Below are 19,705 nucleotides of genomic sequence, written 5' to 3'. Positions count from 1 at the left end.
TGATGAATAATAACTTTGGGTCAAAGGTATTGAAGTGTCCAATCAGGTTCGTGCACAGAGTCCAAGGCCGTGACCTACTTCATGTACTTCTGCACTGTTTTGATTTTGCTTCGCCAAGAAACGTGTTCGTCATTGTCCATAGAAGTATGTTTGCTCTCCTTTGAGGTTGTTTGTGAAACAAATTCCGGGATAGGCCTTGGAATGCATACGATCGGCATCGCGGCAGTGTATGTAGCTAGCCCTACGAGTATGACGAGAGTGTCCGACTTTGGCTACGCCGCCTCCCACCCCGGTAGGCGGCGTAGCCAAAGCCGGACACTGTCGCCATACTCGTAGGGCTATGCATGTAGCGTACCATGCTTGTGTAACTGCCGAGCTCAACGTGCATTCACGGTTGATACTCGTGTACAATCATGATGTGTTCAATTCTGATGAAGATTCATAAGTCTTACTTTTGCAGTCTTTTTCCGTACGATAATCCCGACAATACGTGTTACTGTTAGACGAGGTGGCCATTTTATGATAAGTTTCAATACTGCACAGCTACATAGCGTCACTATCGTGTGATCGAGGTACAGCGTTGTTGAATGGGATACAGAAACTCTGCAGAGGGAGAAACGATCGTTGACATGAACAGTCAATGTACTTCAGCACGTAGTCCGCAGATAGCGGATCGAGAAAATAAACGTGTCCAAGTAAATAACGGAATATTTATGTACATTAACTCGATATTAATCAAATTTCCAGCTCATCGCAAAAAAATATATTGCAAAGATTAATTTGTCACTGACAAATACTGCACTGTATGGAAAAAAACAGTCTGTAGAATAGTTCAACTTCAAGTGGTATTACCCGAGACAAACACTTGTGTTGTCAATTTTGATTTCATTTCATAAACTTCATACTTCATCGAGTATCGTGTATTTCAGCCTTTGTGAAGCCATTTTATTGATATTTTCAATTTTTGTCTTGGCTTTGTTGTGGAACATGTTGAATCGTCTCCGTGGACATGTAGGCAAAAGTGTGACGGGGTCGAAGTGACTTGGGTACCTGGGCCGACCAAAACCAGTGTGAATTACTGGGGTCAAAGCGGACAGCGGCCGGGATGACGTGTTCCCCAAGCGAGCTACCTTCAGAAGTCTGTTTCATCGCAAAAAACGTCAACTTTTGAAACCCGTCATTTATTTACGGATGTTATTCTCAGCATCACAAACATATATGCCTCTGCTATGTATCACAGCAAAAAGTTATATTTGAGCGCCCCGTAAATGGGATCCTCGTTTTTTTGCGAACCCGGAAGTGTGTCTTGCTCAATGCATTTCCTACCCATAGCGAGGGAAACTGCCCGCGTTCCCATGCTCCCATGCACCCTTTTTCAATGCCAGTGCAAGGCCATCTGTGCAAAATTTGTGGTGGTATGCTCCCGTGTGATGGAAAACCTCTCTTATTCTAACAATGACGTAGTTGACTTTGGACTTCGATTTCGTAAATGTGATGTCCATGCAGTGAGTTTGGGTTGGCGCGCTTATAATGCAATCTTCGCCCGCCTGCGGTCCGATATCCCGCATTTATTAGCGATATTTATCTGTTTTGACTTGACCAAAGTTGGCAAAACTTGCTATGTACATTAAAGATACTATGATACAAGATTATTGAAAGTCATTTGACATTTTTTTCAGCCAATTCCCAATATGCATATTTAATGAACCTTCCAAATTAGGGATATATACTGGCATTTACTTGATAAAATTTGGCGAAACATGCTGTGTACATTGATCATTATACCAGGTTATAACAGTATTGAAAGTCATTTTGCATTTTCATGTCAGCTAATTCATAATTTGCATAAATAGCTAACAAGCTTTCACGGTTTGGCATATAGAGCTTGAAGGACTTGACCAAAGGTAATTACACATGCTATATTGTGATACAATGACAGTACTCAAAGAAATTAATTATTTTTATTTCAGCTAATTACATATTTGAATACTTAATGACCTTTAGAATTGATCTGTGGTGAAATTCATTGTGTTGATCATAACACTTTAAATGTAGCAAAGCATGTAGCAAAGGTTCAAACTTGCACATAAATGCAATATATAATGAAACACGTGAGCATTTTCAGTTCATATCTGGTCTGTTCAAGTAAATATTATACTTTTACTTTGTAATTCCTGATCAAGTGCTGTAAATTTGAAACTGCTAAGCACCAGCACTATTCTTAGTAATATGTCTTTATCATAATTTATTGAGGCATTTCATATTTTTCATTCCTGCACTTCCTGACAGGACAGTCTATCCATACCTTTAGTAATTTTAATTCCTTAATAGTTTCTGAACGATAGATATTAAAGTGGCACTCCCACTTGGTAACATTTTTGAAGCACATTTTTTTAATGCCAACGGTCGATATTTGACGCGACGACTGCGCGCGGATCGCGAGATATCGATAAAAACATGTCCTCAAAAATGTAATTTGAATTCCGGTGGCCCTACTAAATTCAGCTTTGGAACATCGAACGTTCGGCACTGGGGCCATTGTCAACTAAGCTATGGAATACGAGTCTACACACTAACACTGCTGTACGCCACAGTACCACTCGCGTCAGTGATCGGTCATGCCCAAGGGGAGAAAGCTGAGTCTTACTGACTTGCCAAAAAAATGAATTTTTTTTTTGCTGATTCCACCAAAATTCGCGTAGGTGGCTAGCACAGTTACGTGCGGTTGATACATAACGGCCGCCGCGTGGTATGCATAGACTCATACCACGCTCGCGGCGAACTACACGTACTGTTTGGCAGACGACAAAAGTAGTCATTGGAGGCGGCTAATATTGAACACGTAAAAACTGATGTTTATGTAGTATTGGTTAAAAATATAATATAACTGATTTAGAATAATGAAAAAGACAAAAACTAAGGAGAAGTTTTTAAAACTTACCTAAGGTAAAGGCATAATGCTGTATATAAAGTCTTTTCGGTGGGAAGTAAATTAATTGCGTCGTTCGAACTTATTGTAGGCTCCCTAGAATATCGTCAATCAGCACAACAACAAACCTTCGGGGGATTTCGGGTCAAAATAAGAAACTTCGGGATGTGAAAAATACGCTCGGGAAATGACATGTTTTTATCGATATCTCGTGATCCGCGCGCAGTCGCCACGTCAAATATCGACCGTTGGCATAGAAAAAATGTGTTTTAAAAATTATACCAAGGGGAGTGCCTCATTAACTGCAGCAATCGCTTTCTCTATCAGAGAAAATGTTGTAATTGTTTTTCCCCATTTGATCAATTCAACTTCATGGGAGTAAAGAAGTTTACAAATAAAACAATTTGAATATTCTTGTCATAGCACCATATAGCATTGAATTTACATGATTGAATATTGCCTGTATACAGTCCTATTGATTTATTGACTATTATTTGATTCAAGTGAGTCGGATGCCATAGTCAATAAAGGTGACGTGTTCAAAAATGTTTGAGGCAGCTGCAGTATTTGGAGGGGGGATGGTAGATGTTGGTGATTTCTTCGGTAATGACTCTAGTGTTTAAGTCAAATCTTGAACGGGACAGAAGTGTTATGGAGGATAATGATTATAAAAAGGGGGTTCCTTGGGTAGCTGCAAGGATACATACGTGGAAAAGGCATTATTTCCACGATTCATTTATTTTTGTTTTATTTTGAATCTATTGTTCTGAGTGATCTTAATCTTTTATGCAGATGAAAATGATAATTTCATAGTCAATCATTCTAAGTATGTATTTGATTGGTAACTTAATTCTTTACAATGTCTTTCTGAGATATATTGTTATGATAAGTATATATGTTAGTGTGTGTTATGTCTTGTGGTACAGGGAAATGTACAGGTAACAAGCAATATCTTCTCCCTACCATAATCTTCTCAACCTTATAGTTATCCTTCTGAACTGTTTAAATTCACATTCCAGGTTTTCCATTGTTGGTACACTGAGAAGGACTGCCCTGCTGACTTGAAAAAGGAAAAGTTGTTTTACCATTATAAGTACAACAGCCTTTTACAGAGGGTGTTGTTTAATGCAATGAACTGGCTATTTGTTCTTGGATGTAAACGACCACTAGAGATATCTGATCTTGGCTGCGTACCGGAAGACTTGGAATGTAAAAACGTTTACAAGGTATTCGATGATGCATATAGTGCTGAGCAGGTATTTAAACAATATGTCAACATTCTGATCTATATTTTAGAATCCAGAATTTCATTAAAGCGCTTATGACAACAAAACAAAAGGTAGACAGTGAAACAAGCGTCTTAACCAATACGCGGGGTAGGTCGAACCAGGGCCAGATCTTCAAAATCACTGCAAGAAATAAAGGGAGCGCTATAATGATGAGAAATACGAGGTATAGAATTATTTTTATATAAAAATCCGAATGCTGCTCTAGTCCATTTACACCTCCGTTTACTCTTTACTCTTATGTCGCCATTTATTGTCAACGCATGTCACTCAAGTGATGTGGAGAAAGGCAAACAAAAGTATCCCTATATTCATTGATTATTTTTTCCACAACCTACGTTTCGCAATTTAAAGTCTTATCCTACACGGATAACAGAAAATTAAATTAAACAAGTCATCGTTGATGACACATTCCCAACTTGTAAATGGGTACTTTGATTACAAGTGCTCGGAGAGGATAGAGTCCTGTTCATTAATTGGGTCTGTGATTAAAGATGAGTTCCATGCTGGTGAAAACGTAAAACAAATGTGGGCCACTACCCTAATCACAAACGGTCATTGAATGAGTCAATTAGTAATTAATCGACTTGATGTTGCCAAAATCACTGACAGATTATCACGTGTACCTCATTTCATAAACGATACCGCTAAGTGTCAATGAATCGTATTACAGCACTGTTAGATCAACATCTGTACAAAGTTTCATCAAATTTGATGAAGTGTTTCTTGACAAATCACTCTAATTGAGAAAGTTCATTACATATCTAAATCGAAAATTAATTAACAAGACACTGCTTTATGTTTTTTTTCAATGTTAAAGTAATGTAAGCTAAACATCTGTACCAAGTTTCATGAAATTTGATAACCGTTTGTCACAATATCAGCGAAATTACGAAAATTCATTAAATATGCAAATCGGCAGTTAATTGACATGATACTACTACTTATCTTTGCATGCAATAACACTCCTGAAGATCAACATATGTACAACGTTGCATCAAATTTGATACAGTATTTCTAGACATATACTTCTAATTTTGAAAGTTCATCAAATATGCAAATTAGCAATCGATTGACATGATGCTACTTAATGTCATAACACAGTATTAGAGTACTGAAAGATCAACATCTGTACCAAGTTTAATCTAATGACATATTCCTTAACACAGCCAACTAATTAGGAAAGTTCATTAAATTTCAAATAGCAATTAATTTGAATGCCACTGATAAATGTTTTTATTCAGATGTTAAAGTGATATGAGCTCAACATCTGCACCAAGTTTTATGAAATTTGATGAACCAGTTCTTGAAATATCAGCCAAATTACGAATATTCATTAAATATGCAAATCGGCCGTTAATTGAAATGATAGTACTACTTATCCATCCACGCCATTTCACCACCAAAATATCGATATTTGTGCCACGTTGCATCAAATTTGATGCAGCATTTCTAGACATATCAAACTAATTATGAAAGTTAATCAAATATGAAAATGAGCAATTAATTAACACGATAGTGCTTAATGTCTCAACACAGTATTACAGTACTGAGAGATCACCATCTATACCATGTTTCATCAAATTTGATGCAGTGGTTCTGGAGATAGCCCACTAATGGGGAAAGTTTATTAAATATGCAAATTATCAATTAATTCCCATGACACTGCTAAGTGTCTTTGTCACTTTTATAAGACTGTGTGCTAAGGTCTGAATCAAGTTTCTTCAAATTTGCTGATGTTTTGCCCTAATTACAAAAATTCATCAAAATATGCAAGTTAACAATTAATTGATGCAATACTGACTGTGTGCTATCAGCTCTGTGTATCGAACATCTTTTCAAAGTTTCATCAAATTTTATTCAGTCGCTCTAGACATAGAGCTCTTTTTAAAAAGTCATTGTCAATCACATAGTCCCCGCTTTTTAAATAAAGTGTCCGTCACACGGCCATATAAATTCGGATCACAAAACAAATCGACGTGCATATGTATGAAAGAAGGAGTAGTCATTGTACCACGTTTGAATGAAATTGCTCCAGGCATCTCTGTGATATCTGCGTGAACGGAGGGACGCACGGAGGGACGTACGGACATCACTTAACCTGTAAGTCCCCCGGACGGTGTCCGCGGGGACTAAAAAGAAGTTCAACAGGCTTTCTTATAGTCCCTTGAATAGTCGCAATTCGGGCGGAGAAAATAGTATTTCTCAAAGTTTCGCACATTGAAAGATTTTTCTCACATGATATTGCCGTTTGCCGCCAAAGTCTCTGATAAACAATAATTCCTTAATTTCCTGCCGATAATATCTGAACGCCGGCAATTTCAGTGCAACTTATTCACATATGTACAGCTGTTTGACAAAAATCACGCGTATGCCAGGGCAGATATGTAAAATTTTTATAAAAGACATACGAAATTCAAACGGCATTGAATTACGACCATTCTATCCTTTTTGTTCCGATTCTCCCCAGGAAAGAGCCTTGAAGACGAACAGCGTGCCATCTCTGTGGAGAGCTTACCTGAGGGCATATGGATTGAATATCGCCGTTGGTGTAACTATCAAGGCACTGGCAGACTTTTGTACCATAAGTTTCCCCTTGATCATAGGCGGCATCGTGAGATATTCCGCTTTGTGGTATTACGATGAAGCAAAACGAGCAGGCAACGTAAGAAATCTCGCACGTAATTTTCCTTAGTGTGGTTCATGTTGATTGTTTTCAATTACCAGTAGCCGAGAATTGAATCTCCTTTCCTTGACATAAAATATAACCAGATATGAACTGAATGTGCTCATGTGTTTTACAGCATATTTATTAATAGTAGTAGTCTCCACAGAATGTTGGATATCCAGTACACAGACTAGAAAATTTTAGCATTAACTAAACAGAACAACTTGACCTACTTATGTGACCCCTGAATGGAAGGAATGACTTTGAGTTTGACAAAATTACAAATTTAGTTATCAAGCTTTGAAATTGACTGCTGATGACTCGACATGTATTGACATTTATCAGATACTACTGGACGCATGAAATAATACAGTATGACACGAACTATTGCATACTTTTTGACTGTTATAAAGTTGTGTAAAACAACTGTACCTTTGACCTGTCTCATATAAAGTGACAAGACAACTAGCAAGGAGATGTTATGCAACATTTGCAGACCACAGGATAATCACTAACCAAAACACAAGAAAAAAGACAGACACTGTATATTCTGACAGCAGTTCAATTGAGCACACGACGCGGAACGAAAGACAGACTTCTGATAAGACCAGCCGTGTATACGGTCTACTGCCAGAGTAACTATCTTTGACAAGGATTTATTGTATTATGTACATCAATATTCCTGTCAATAAATCCAATTCATACCAATATAATCGACATCCGTGTGAGGCGTGTGATAAGAACAATCACATATCTGTTATATCATTACATGTAGCAGGTTTCATCAACTTTCGCACAGTACTCTCAGAGTTAAATCACTAATTACAAAATTTTATTTAATATGTGAATGAGTTAATTATTAGCTTGACACACCAAATGCTTCTCAGTACAATTAAATATTTATCAGATCAATAACTGTATCAAGTTTCATCAAATGTAATGCTGTAATTTTGGAGTAATATCACTAATTACAAAGTTCATTAATGTGCAAATAACCCTTAATTAACTCGACATAACTAAATGCTTTACACCACAATTAGATATCAGTCAGATCAGTATCTGACGCAGATTTCATCACATTTGGTGAAATCATTTCGGAGTTATATGACTAATTTCAAAACTTCACAAAATATGCAAATGAGCTACTTGTTAACTTGACACTGCCAACTGCTTGCCAGTACAATTAGATATTTATCAGATCAATATCTGTCCCAGATTTCACTGACTTTGGTGCCAAAATTTTAGAGTTATGTACCTAATTACAAATTTCATCAAATACGCAAATGAAGCCTTAATTAACTTGACATTACTAAGTGCTTTACACCACAGTTAGATATCAGTCAGATCAGTATCTACAGTAGAATTCATCAAATTTGGTGCAATTATATCGGAGTTATATGACTAATTATAAAACTTCATAAAATATGAAAATGATCTATTTCTTAACTTGACACTGCCCAATGCTTCTTAGAATAATTAGATATATCAGATCAATATTTGTTGCACGTATCATCAAGTTTGATGCAGGAATTTCAGAGTTATGTAACTAATAACAAAAGTTCATTAAATATGCAAATAAACAGATAATTGACATGAAACTCACAGTATCATCATAATGTTCTGTGAAAAGCTCCATTAAATTTTGTGCAGTATTCCTTAATATATGTCTACACTGTCATTACCGTCTCGATAGGGAAACCATTGTACGGAAAAAATGATATTGCATAACTTCATCAATATGCAAGCCACACCAACTTAAATCTAATAAGTTCTTGCAAGTAGCATATGGTATCTGTGTACCAAATCTGATTTGAATCTGTTCAGGCGTTTTTGAGTTATCATGTAAACAGACAGACAGACACACACACTAACACATTCACACACAGACACACACACACGGACAGACAGACAGACAGACATCGCTATGACATTAGCCCACGTGTTGTTATTAGTGATTTAACTCTGAAATTCCTGCACCAAACTTGATGATACTTGCAACAAATATTGATCTGATATATATCTAATTATACTTAGACGCATTGGGCAGTTAATAAATAGCTCATTTGCATATTTTATGAAGTTTTGTAATTAGTCATATAACTCCGATATAACTGCACCTAATGTGATGAAATCTGCTACAGATGCTGATCCAATTGATGTCTAACTGTGGTGTAAAGCATTTAGTAGTGTGAAGGTATTCAAGAGTTCATTTGCATATTTAACGAACTCTGTAATTAGGTATATAACTCTGAAATTACGTCACCCAATTCAGTGGAATTTGGTACAGATATTGATGTGAAAAAAGTCTTAATGTACTGAGGAGCATTTGGCAGTGTCAAGTTAACAATAGCTCATTTGCATATTTTATAAGGTTTTGAAATTAATCATATAACTCCAAAATAACTGCATCAAATGTGATGAAATCTGCCGCAGATACTGATCCGACTGATATCTAACTGTGGTGTTAAACATTTAGTGATGTGGAGTTAATTAGGGGTTCATTTGCATATTTAATGAACTTTGTAATTAGCGATATTACTCCTAAATTGCAGCATTACTTTTGATGAAACTTGCTACAGATGTTGATCTGATAGATATTTAATTGTACGGAGAAGCATTTGGCATTGGCAAATTAATAGATAGCTCATTTGCATTTTATGAAATTTTATAATTAGTCATATATCTCCGAAATAACTGCATCAAATGAAAACTACAGCATATACTGATCCGACAGATATCTGACTGTGTTGTAAAGCATTTAGTAGTGTACTGTGAAGTTAATTAAGGGTTCATTTGAATATTTAACAAGTCATTGACAATGACATAGTTCCCACTTGTAATAGGAGTATTAGTCTTGATGGGGCATGGAAATGTGGTCGTTAAGAAGCATCACTGGAGTGTATATGTTCAGATCTATGGGCACATATGTTTATCTCATTTTTCCCAATTTATAACAAGAGGCATGTCTAAGTTATGGTTCTAAATCGGGAAAAAAGATCAGACCTCTAGCTGTATTGGCCAGCCAAGAAATACATATGTGCATAATGAATGAGGTACAAGATGTGACATCTTAAGGTCTAATATCCTAACAAAATTGAAGCGTATAGAACTTGTGGTTACTGAGTTATGCATATATATGTATAATCAAGTTCAAAGGTCATCAAGGTCACGTGACATTTTGAAAAAATTGTATTGCTAATGAATCCCTATATGCCAAAATTCAGACCTCCAGCTCTATTGGCTTGCCCAGAATTAGATATGTGCATAATTAATGAGGTAAAGCGTGTGTTGTCATAAGGTCTCATCCTACTAAATACAAAGGACATAGCACTTGTGGTTACTTATTTATTGACATAAACGTATATTTTAGGTAAAGGGTTATCGAGGTCACATGACATTTTGTCAAAAAATTTCGATCCTATAGTTATCCTTATATATCAAAAATCAGACATCCAGCTCTATTGGCTTGCTCAGAATTAGATATGTGTATAATTAATGAGGTACAATATGTGGCGTCATAAGGTGTCGCATCATACCATATATGAAAGGTTTAGCATTTGTGGTTACTGAGTTATGGACAAATATGTATATTTGAGGTCAAAGGTGATTGAGGTCACGTGACATTTTGTTAAAAAAATTGTATTGCTAAGTGATCCCTATATACCAAAATTAGACCTCTAGCTCTATTGGCTCGCTCAAAATTAGATATGTGCATAATTAATGAGGTACAATGTGTGGCGTCATAAGGTGTCCCATCATACCATATATGAAAGGTTTTGCACTTGTGGTTACTGAGTGGTGGACAAATATGTATATTGGAGGTCAAAGGTCACCCAGCTCACATGACATTTTGTCAAAGTGTCTAGATATCTGCGTGAACGGATGGACTCACGGATGGATTAACGGACGGACATGTCCCAATCTATAAACCCCCTGGACTTTATTTGTGGCGACTAAAAACTGTGTCACTGCATCATTTTTGCAATATGAATACGATGAGAAACTAAATTTTTATTTTGCTTGGCCTTATACATGGGAGTCTATGGAGAGCTGCCTTATACATGGGAGTCTATGGAGGTGTAAACCAAAAAGTCCTCTAAAACGGCCAAATTTGATCGCATTGTGGAACAAATCGACGTGCATCTGTATAGGGTAGGGTACTATTCTTTTGCAAAATTTGAGAGAAATTGACCAGGGCATCTATGAGATATCTGCGTGAACGGACGGACAGACGGACGCACGCACGCACATGACCAAACCTATAAGTGCCCCCGGACGTAGTCCGTGGGGACTAATAAACTTTGTAATTAGGTATATAACTCTGAAATTACGGCACCAAATTTGGTGAAACCTGCTACAGATATTGATATGATAAATATTTAATTGTGCTATGAAACATTGAACAGTGTCAAGTTAATTGAGGGCTCATTTGCATATTTAATGAACTTTGTAATTAATGATATCGCTCTAAAATTACAGCATTAAATTTACTGAAATGTGCTACAAATGTTGATCTGATGGATATCTAATTGTCCCATGAAGCATTGAGCAATGAGAATTTAATTAACAGCTCATTTGCATATTAATAAAGTTTTGTAATAAGTGATTAAACCCTGACAGTACTGTGCAAAGTTGATAAAACTTTTTACATATAGTGATATAACAGATATCTGATTGTTCTTTGAAGCGCACTTCTACTGCTTAATGCTTATAAGTACAATTAGATATATATCAGATCAATAATTGTGGCATGTATCATCAAACTTTGTGTAGGAAATTCGGAGTTATATCACTGATAATAAAATTTCATTAAATATGCAAATGAGCAGAAAATTGACTCACAGTATTATCCTAATGTTCTGAAATTTTGTGCAGTATGTCTTGATATATGTCGACACTGCCATAAACGTCTCCATAGGAAACCATTATATGAGAAAAAAAAAATTTATAACTTCATTTATATGCAAGTCATACTAACCAAAATCTAATCAGTACATACCATTAGCATAGGGTACCTTTCTACCAAATCTGACTTGAATCCGTTTAGGCGTTTTTGAGTTATCGTGTAAACAGACAGACAGACAGACAGACACACACATACACATATTCACAGACACTCACGGAGAGACAGACAGACATCGCTACGACATTAGCCCACGTGTGTGAACACGTGAGCTAAAAAGCACGATCTCTCTAGAAAGAACCCCTTCTATCATGACTTCTAGTGGAGTTTTCGTTAAAAATTTATTTTCATAAAACGTCAAATGTCAGACGTCAGTCAGATTTGTTAAGTTTATAATGTCCTTGCGTGTGTGTGTATCATTGAACGTTCCCCATCTTGAAATGTACATTATTACGTTAATCAGCTACAGCAAAATAGTTGGAGGCAATTTTCTCTTAAATAAAATGCATTTTATTTGCATTTATGATATGTGAATTCTAGACAACATAGTTTGGAGTAGAAAAACAGGATTTCCTATGACATACGTTTAAGCGCAAGTGCGTTGTTTAATTTTTATAGTGTCATATTGAGTATCGTTAGCAGGATGTAGGAATGCAGATGTGAATGTTTGATTGACATTTCTGTTCGATGACCATTAGGTCTGCTATGTCACGGTTAATGAGTTCTTCAACAATGGATTTGTCCTGGCTGCTTGCCTGTCTTCCGTTATCATCGCTAGAGCCGCTTTCCTACAATATGGCAACAATATTTGTGAGCGCTGTGGTTTGCAAGCCAAAACAGCCTTTCAGGTAAGGGACTGGACAGAAATTACAGGGGCTGAATTGTTTATCTGACGCTGCACGCAAAATAGTGACAATTAGAAAGTGTTTGTATAAAACAGAGCGACCATCCCAAATTTCATACACAAAAACCAGTTACCCTATCCTGTATGTCACAGCCATATAATAATATCGTAATTGACATTTAATGTTTCATTTGACTTTTGACCTTTCAAAAATACTTTTTGACCTTCCCGTACAATTATCCACTTTTCCCCAAAGGGTTCGAGTAATGCGATGAAACAGAATTCATATTTCACAATAATTTTTAATTTCTGTTGACAATGAGCAATGTCTTGCACACGTGGCAATATTGAGTTCCAGTAACATCCTTTCGGTCGCCATCAGTATTATTACAAATTTTGTTTTACTCTTAGGCCTATACCTATGAAAAATCCCTTCACCTCCCAATGTCAGCTTTATCGAGTAGCGATATGACTGCTGGACAAGTCACGAATTACATGTCAGTGGACGCTATGGCAATTCAATGGTTTACCCAGTATCAAGCAGGATTGTGGCCCATGCCATTTCTGGTAAGTGGAGGATTTCAGATTGTTTTCTGTAAAATACAAGGAACATAATGTGTCGGTTGTCCAAGTCAATCGTTAACAAATCATCATTAATGACACAGTCCCTTCCTGTAATTTGGGTGATTTGATTAGATGTAATGAAGGTGAAGTTAGTTCACCTATTAGAATGTGTGACTGGTCGCGATAGGTAGATAGTTGCTATATACCACTTTGGTCGGTATTAATGTTGGTCACTCTTATTCCATAAATTAGAGGACACTCAGAATTGAATCTCCAGACATGTGCTTTATTACCTTCACGCCATGCTGCTCAAGAATCAGAACGAGGTTATACATTCCATAATGCAATGCATGGTAACTTATAGCAACGTACTACAGATATCATATATCTGATACACTACATCCCTCCTTTCCTTGGAGATAGACATTTTTCATGGCACTATCAAAAGAAATGTTAATACAACGTCAGAAGCAATCAGTTCAATGTTCAATGTTCATAAACAGTCTTAAACTGGTCGTGATATAAACGATCATCTAATGAAGTAATAAATGCAATGATTGGTGTCATCAAAATTATTTTCTGTTAACAGTCTCATTGGAAATCAATCAAAAATTTCAATGATATTGACAAATGTTTTAGAACATTTTCAAAGTTACCAACCCACTACATAGTCTGAATATTTTGTTCGCAATTTTGTGGATATGGTAGGTCTTTCTTTACTGCCTACAGTAGTTTTTAATGTCTGTTGACCTTTGTTGACACTTTTTGGTAGCAACTTGTCATCACATGGTACGTTGATACATGGTGAGTTCTTGCTCGTCGACTGGTTGTCCAAATGTGTTGGCGAGCTCTCTGGTTTCGATGCGTTGGTGTCAGTCACATATTTTCTGACATGTGTAGTATTCCTCGAATATTGAGCACCATCTGGAGACTCAACTGTAACACTATTTCCAGCCTTGTTTACCACGCTGTAAGGATTTGGTTTGAATGGGGTGGAGAACTTGTTGGTTTTCCTTTGTTTTACCAGAACTTGTAATTCAGAATATTGTGCATTCCTTCTGTCATCCGCGTATATCTTGGCTCTACCTTTCTGCTCAGCATCTCTGTCTCGTACATTCATGTTGGAGTGATGTTCTGTGTTCATCTCTGGTAGTTTACCTCTGATCTTACGTCTGAACAACAGCTCAGCCGAACTCTTTCCTGTTGTTCCGTGGTCGATACCTCTGTACTTTGTCACATATTTCCTAAGCTCCTTTCTCCAGTTTAATTCTTCAGCCTGGGCTATGCAGATTCTCTTCATGAGCGATCTGTTTTGGCGTTCTACTTCGCCATTTGCTTGTGCCCATCTTGCTGTAACTTTGAGATGTGTTACTCCATTGTTGTCACAGTATTCCTGGAATTCATCTGACCGGAACTGAGGACCATTGTCTGACTTGATTGTCACTGGAAGTCCATGTCGATTGAAGATATCTTGTAAGCAGTCAATTGTCTTCTCCATTGTTGTAGAAGTCAGGATAGCATATTCATAGTTGCGACTATAGTAGTCTACAACGACCAATATGGAGTGTCCAGATGGGAATGGACCAAGTAAATCTGTGGCAACGTCCTGCCATGGACCATCAGGCAGTGTTATTGGTCTCAATGGTTCAGGTGGATCAGGTCTTGCCACCAGCTGACAACCATGACATGATCTACAATGTTTCTCTGCTGCCTTGTCCATACCTGGCCACCAGACTTTACTTCTCAGGTTCTGTTTTGTTCCCACCATTCCAAGGTGTCCCTCGTGTGCCAATGCTAAGGCTTGTGGTCTCAGTTTACAGGGTAGTACAATGCGTGTACCTCTCAGTACTAATTGTCCCATTGTACAAAGTTCTCCTGCTACTGGCGCATATTGCTTGCACTTGTCAAATCTGCCTGTCTTCATAGCAATTTTCAGCTCGGCAATTTCCTCATCTACTGCAAATGCTTCTTCTACCTCACGTGTTGTTAGCGCTCGTGGGTTGGCATTCAATGCAACAAAACGTACATATCCTTCAGCTTCGTTCAGATGTTCAGTCTTGTATTTTCTATCTCTGAGAAGACGAGAGAGTGGATCGGCTACGTTCTGAGGACCTGGTACGTATATAACTCTGAAAGTATATGGTTGGAGTCGCAAAACCCACCTCTCTATGCGAGCACATGGTCGAGATCTCCGGCTGTAGATAGCTTACAGAGGACGATGATCAGTCACCAAGTCGAATTTCATGCCATAAGTATATGCGTGAAATCTCTCACAAGCCCACACTAGTCCTAGTGCTTCTCATTCTGTCGGGGAGTATCTGCGTTCACAATCTGTCAAGCGCTGGCTTGCGTAGCATTCCAGAACGAAAGTGCCTTTCTGTTTCTGCACCAGCACTGCTCCTAAGCCTACTGGGCTAACATCAGCGATTACCTTCGTTGGTACGTCTTTGTCAAAGTATGCCAAGGTTGTTGCCTTTGCCAGACTCCTTGTCAGTTCTGCAAATGCTGCTTTCTGTTCTTGACCAAAATGGAAAGGAATGTCCTTTCTTGTGATTTTCCTCAAGGATTCTGAGATGGTTGCAAATCTTGGTATGAATCGGCTACTGTAGCTAACAATGCCCATGAAACTTCTCACTTCAGATGCATCTTTGGGTTCTCTTGTTTCCATTACTGCTTTAAATCTGTCCTTTGTTGGCCCTATGCCCTTCTGTGACAGTAGTATTCCGATGCAAACAAGATCATCAATGTTGAATTGGCATTTCATCGGATTGAGTGTAAATCCACACTCGCATAGCTGTCTGATGACTGTATGTAAACGGTGATCATGAGTTTCTTGGTCATGCCTATGAACTATGATGTCATCTGATATATTGTCGACGCCATCGATGCCTGCCAGAGCTGTGACAATTTCATGCTGATACTGCTCACTTGTTGAACTCACACCAAAGAGCAACCTCTTATATCGATACAGTTCCTTGTGTGTAGCAAATGTAGTAATCATACGAGATTCTGGGGTAAGCTCCAGCTGGTGATAACCCCATTTTAGGTCCAATTTGCTGAATACTTTTGAACCGTTCATATTTTGTAGAAGTTCATCCACTGTAGGGATAGGGTGTCTACCACGTATGATTGACTCATTGGCTCTTCGCAGGTCTATGCATAGTCTGATGTCATTTCCTGATTTGGATACTACAACGACTGAGTTTACTCAAGGTATAGGTCCATCGACTGGTTCAATTATGTCCAATTTAAGGAGCTCATTAGTCTTTGCCTCTACCTTGTCTCTAAAGTTGAATGGTGTTCGTCTAAGAGGCTGTGCTACAGGCTCTACAGTTGGGTCGATGTGGAGACTCACTTGTCTGGTTTTGAGTTTTCCCACACCAGTAAACACATCTGGGTATTGTTGCTGCAGGTTGTCTGCCATATTTGTTACTGCTGCAACGTTTTGCAACAATGCCAATTGTCAATACGCCTAGTTTCATTGCAGTGTCCTTGCCAAGTAAAGGTACACCTTTGCCTTTGATTACCACAAATTCAGCCCTGGTTGAATTTTCACGAGCTCTAACGTCACTTGTGAAAGTGCCCTTGACTGATAATGACTTCTCAGATCCATATGGGTAAAGTTTCCTGTTTACTGATGCAGCTTGTGACATACACTTTATCCGTTCGGACTTCAGTTGCTCCCATGTCGGCTTATCGATAATGTTGCTCGTTGCACCGGAGTCTTCTAACATTTTGAGTTTCACACCACCAATGTTTATGGCAAGCATGTTTAAATTACCTTTTCCACGGACTGTGAAAACATAGTCATGTTGAGAAGTGTCCTGTGGCTCCTCAACTGCGTTGACTCTAGATTTAGTCTTAGTCTCTTTTGATCTGCATGCTTTGGCATAAGATTTTTGCCACCACATTTCCTGCATTTCTGTCCTTTTGCAGGACATTTAGGATCGCGCCCAAAGTGTCCCGTTGATCTGCAGCAGTAACATGTTTTCTCTTTCCATGCTCTTGTTTCTTTATCTTTGCCCCGTTTCTTGGGTCTATGAGGGTGTCCGTTTTTCTCAGTCAGTCTGTTGATGGTTTCTGTATCTCCCCTCTTTACTGAAAGTGCAGCCATTTGTACTTCAACCTTCTGACACTGATCTGCTATTTGAAGTGTGCGTGTTAGTGTCAATCCCGTACCTTCTTCCAGCAATTTCCGACGTACGTAATCTGATGAGCATTTATTTAACACTGCATCTCTGATTTGGTTGTTATTGTCCACGCCAAAATTGCAGTCCTTGGTGGTCTTTCTCAGACGAGTAACAAATTGAAGTACTGGCTCACCTTGTTTTTGTACGATCTGGTGAAATGTCTCTGTCTGGTGAATGCTGGGTTTACTTGAGGCACAAAGTAGGTGTTTAACGCAGTCACAGCTTCACTTTACTCTGTGATGGTTCCCGTGTTTGATAGAGTCGAGAAAATGTCCTGTACATCTGGACCGGCTAAATGCAATAACAGTGCCCTTCTTCTTTGTTTTGTGGCGGCTGAGGCATTCTCGTCGAATATTAGCCCTTTTCCGTCCGCATACAGTTCACAGGATGTCAGCCATCGTGTCCAGCGAGGCCAAAGTATCGACAGGTCTGAGAAGCAGTCAAATTTTGGGATCGGATGATTCTCCATTTTCCCTTCCATTTCCAGCGAGACTGGTGTCTATGTGATATCCTCGTCGCCAATGTTTTATACCACTTTGGTCGGTATTAATGTTGGTCACTCTTACTCCATAAATTAGAGGACACTCAGAATTGAATCTCCAGACATGTGCTTTATTACTTTCACATCATGCTGCTCAAAAATCAGAACTAGGTTATACATCCCATAATGCAATGATGATAACTTATAGCAACGTACTGCAGATATCATATATCTGATACACTACAATAGTCGTAGGTATAGATTGTCTTTTTGACAAGTTTAAATGAAATTGGGCATAGTGTCTGGTGTTATGCCTCTAACCTGACCTTATTACGACAAAATGGCCATCAGCCGACCATATAGGATAATATCACATAAAACAATTGACGTGCACATATACTTCATGGTACTTCACCCTTTTACCGAGTTGTATGGAGATCCGTGCTCGAATTTCTGAGTAATGGTAACAGACAGATAAAATCAACATAAAATAAATGCTGAATGGCCATACTACATCATACTGCAAAACAAAAAGATGTGTTCGTATGTCTGGCACAAGGGACGAATGAGATCTTGCATATCATGACAGTGCCATTTGTAAAAACGTTTTGACACTCAACACTATAAACTAAACAAAATCAAGTAGTTGATGTGTGTCGCCACTTTCCCTTTATTTTGATGTATATTTTCTAGACAGTTACACACTTCTTTGCTTAGATAGAGAGAAGTACGCCCTCTGAGACCTTGATGTTATGATTTCCGTAAGAAGCCAAGTCTGCTCGACTGTGGTTTACTACGTTTTTGTAAAAAACAGACTTTTCTAGATATTTTAACGATTTAGAATTATGCGCGATCTTATCAACCCTTAATACGAATGACCTTTAATAGCAACGGCCATCACGAACAATATACGTATTGCACGTTAATGACCAAAACTGATCGGTCACACTGCAGTAGATAATAACAATTTTTATAGCCTGGCCCGGAGATAAGATTTTCCTTTCTGCGGAATGTTTGCAAGATAAATTGGTAAGCTAAAAAGGGAATGGGCATTCGATCAGAGTTAAAAAGTGGACCTTTTTCATTGTTCCACCTGTATGTCTGCGGAACTTATTAGCATTGTGTAATTGTGATAAAATCAGACTGGCAGATTTTGTTCATTGCCAACTGATTTAGTCCATAAGTTTTGTGGTACTTCAGGAAGTGAGATATAGCAAACAGGGAAGGTGAAGTTCCTTGAAACTTATCACACATACAGCAGACGATACCAATTACGTTTCGACATTGACTTCATACTGTAATCGAAGCCATTGTGAACTCTTCAACAATCGACAAACAAAGCAAAACGCCGAAACGTGGCAGGAGATAATGACAATTTCTATAGCCTGGAGATAAGGTTTTTTAAAGTAAACGTATTATCGGTCTTAATCATCAGCTTTTCATAGCAGATTTCTATGTCTGATAAATATCTCCATGAGCACTCATAACGATATACTTAAATTAATTCGAGGATCACATTTTTGACAGTTTTAGTCTTTTTACAATTAGTGTGAAGATTTATATAACATGTTCACCGTAACGGCGTTTTTTATGATTTTATTTATTAAGCAATTTCATATTTTCTATCTTGTGCGCAGCCTGAAATTTGATTTCTCAATTTTGTCATCCCAACAATAAATAAAAATAAATATTCACCTCTCTCTATCCTTACCTTACACTTCAATGGGCAAACAGAGATATGTATACAGCTATTGAACAGTGACTTTATTCAATTGTTTGCTACAGGGTACTTTACATGCAGCTCTTGTCATTTGACTTTGGAGTTTCATTGTTTGGCACA

At 37.8% G+C, this 19,705-nt stretch overlaps 1 protein-coding gene across 1 annotated transcript in view; it reads left to right on the top strand.

Annotated features, from left to right (window-relative positions):
• Nucleotides 1–19,705, top strand: part of LOC139135639 (ATP-binding cassette sub-family C member 9-like) — a 67,069-nt gene that overhangs the window by 4,874 nt on the left and 42,490 nt on the right. The window contains exons 2-5 of the mRNA XM_070703141.1: nucleotides 3,949–4,185; nucleotides 6,686–6,880; nucleotides 12,485–12,634; nucleotides 13,042–13,197. Of these exons, the coding sequence (XP_070559242.1) occupies nucleotides 3,949–4,185; nucleotides 6,686–6,880; nucleotides 12,485–12,634; nucleotides 13,042–13,197 (738 nt within the window). The remainder of the gene's footprint in view (nucleotides 1–3,948; nucleotides 4,186–6,685; nucleotides 6,881–12,484; nucleotides 12,635–13,041; nucleotides 13,198–19,705) is intronic.

This window comes from Ptychodera flava, chromosome 6 (genome assembly GCF_041260155.1).
Source record: "Ptychodera flava strain L36383 chromosome 6, AS_Pfla_20210202, whole genome shotgun sequence".
Taxonomy (NCBI): Eukaryota; Metazoa; Hemichordata; class Enteropneusta; family Ptychoderidae; genus Ptychodera; species Ptychodera flava.
This window is presented reverse-complemented; position numbering and strand designations above follow the sequence as displayed.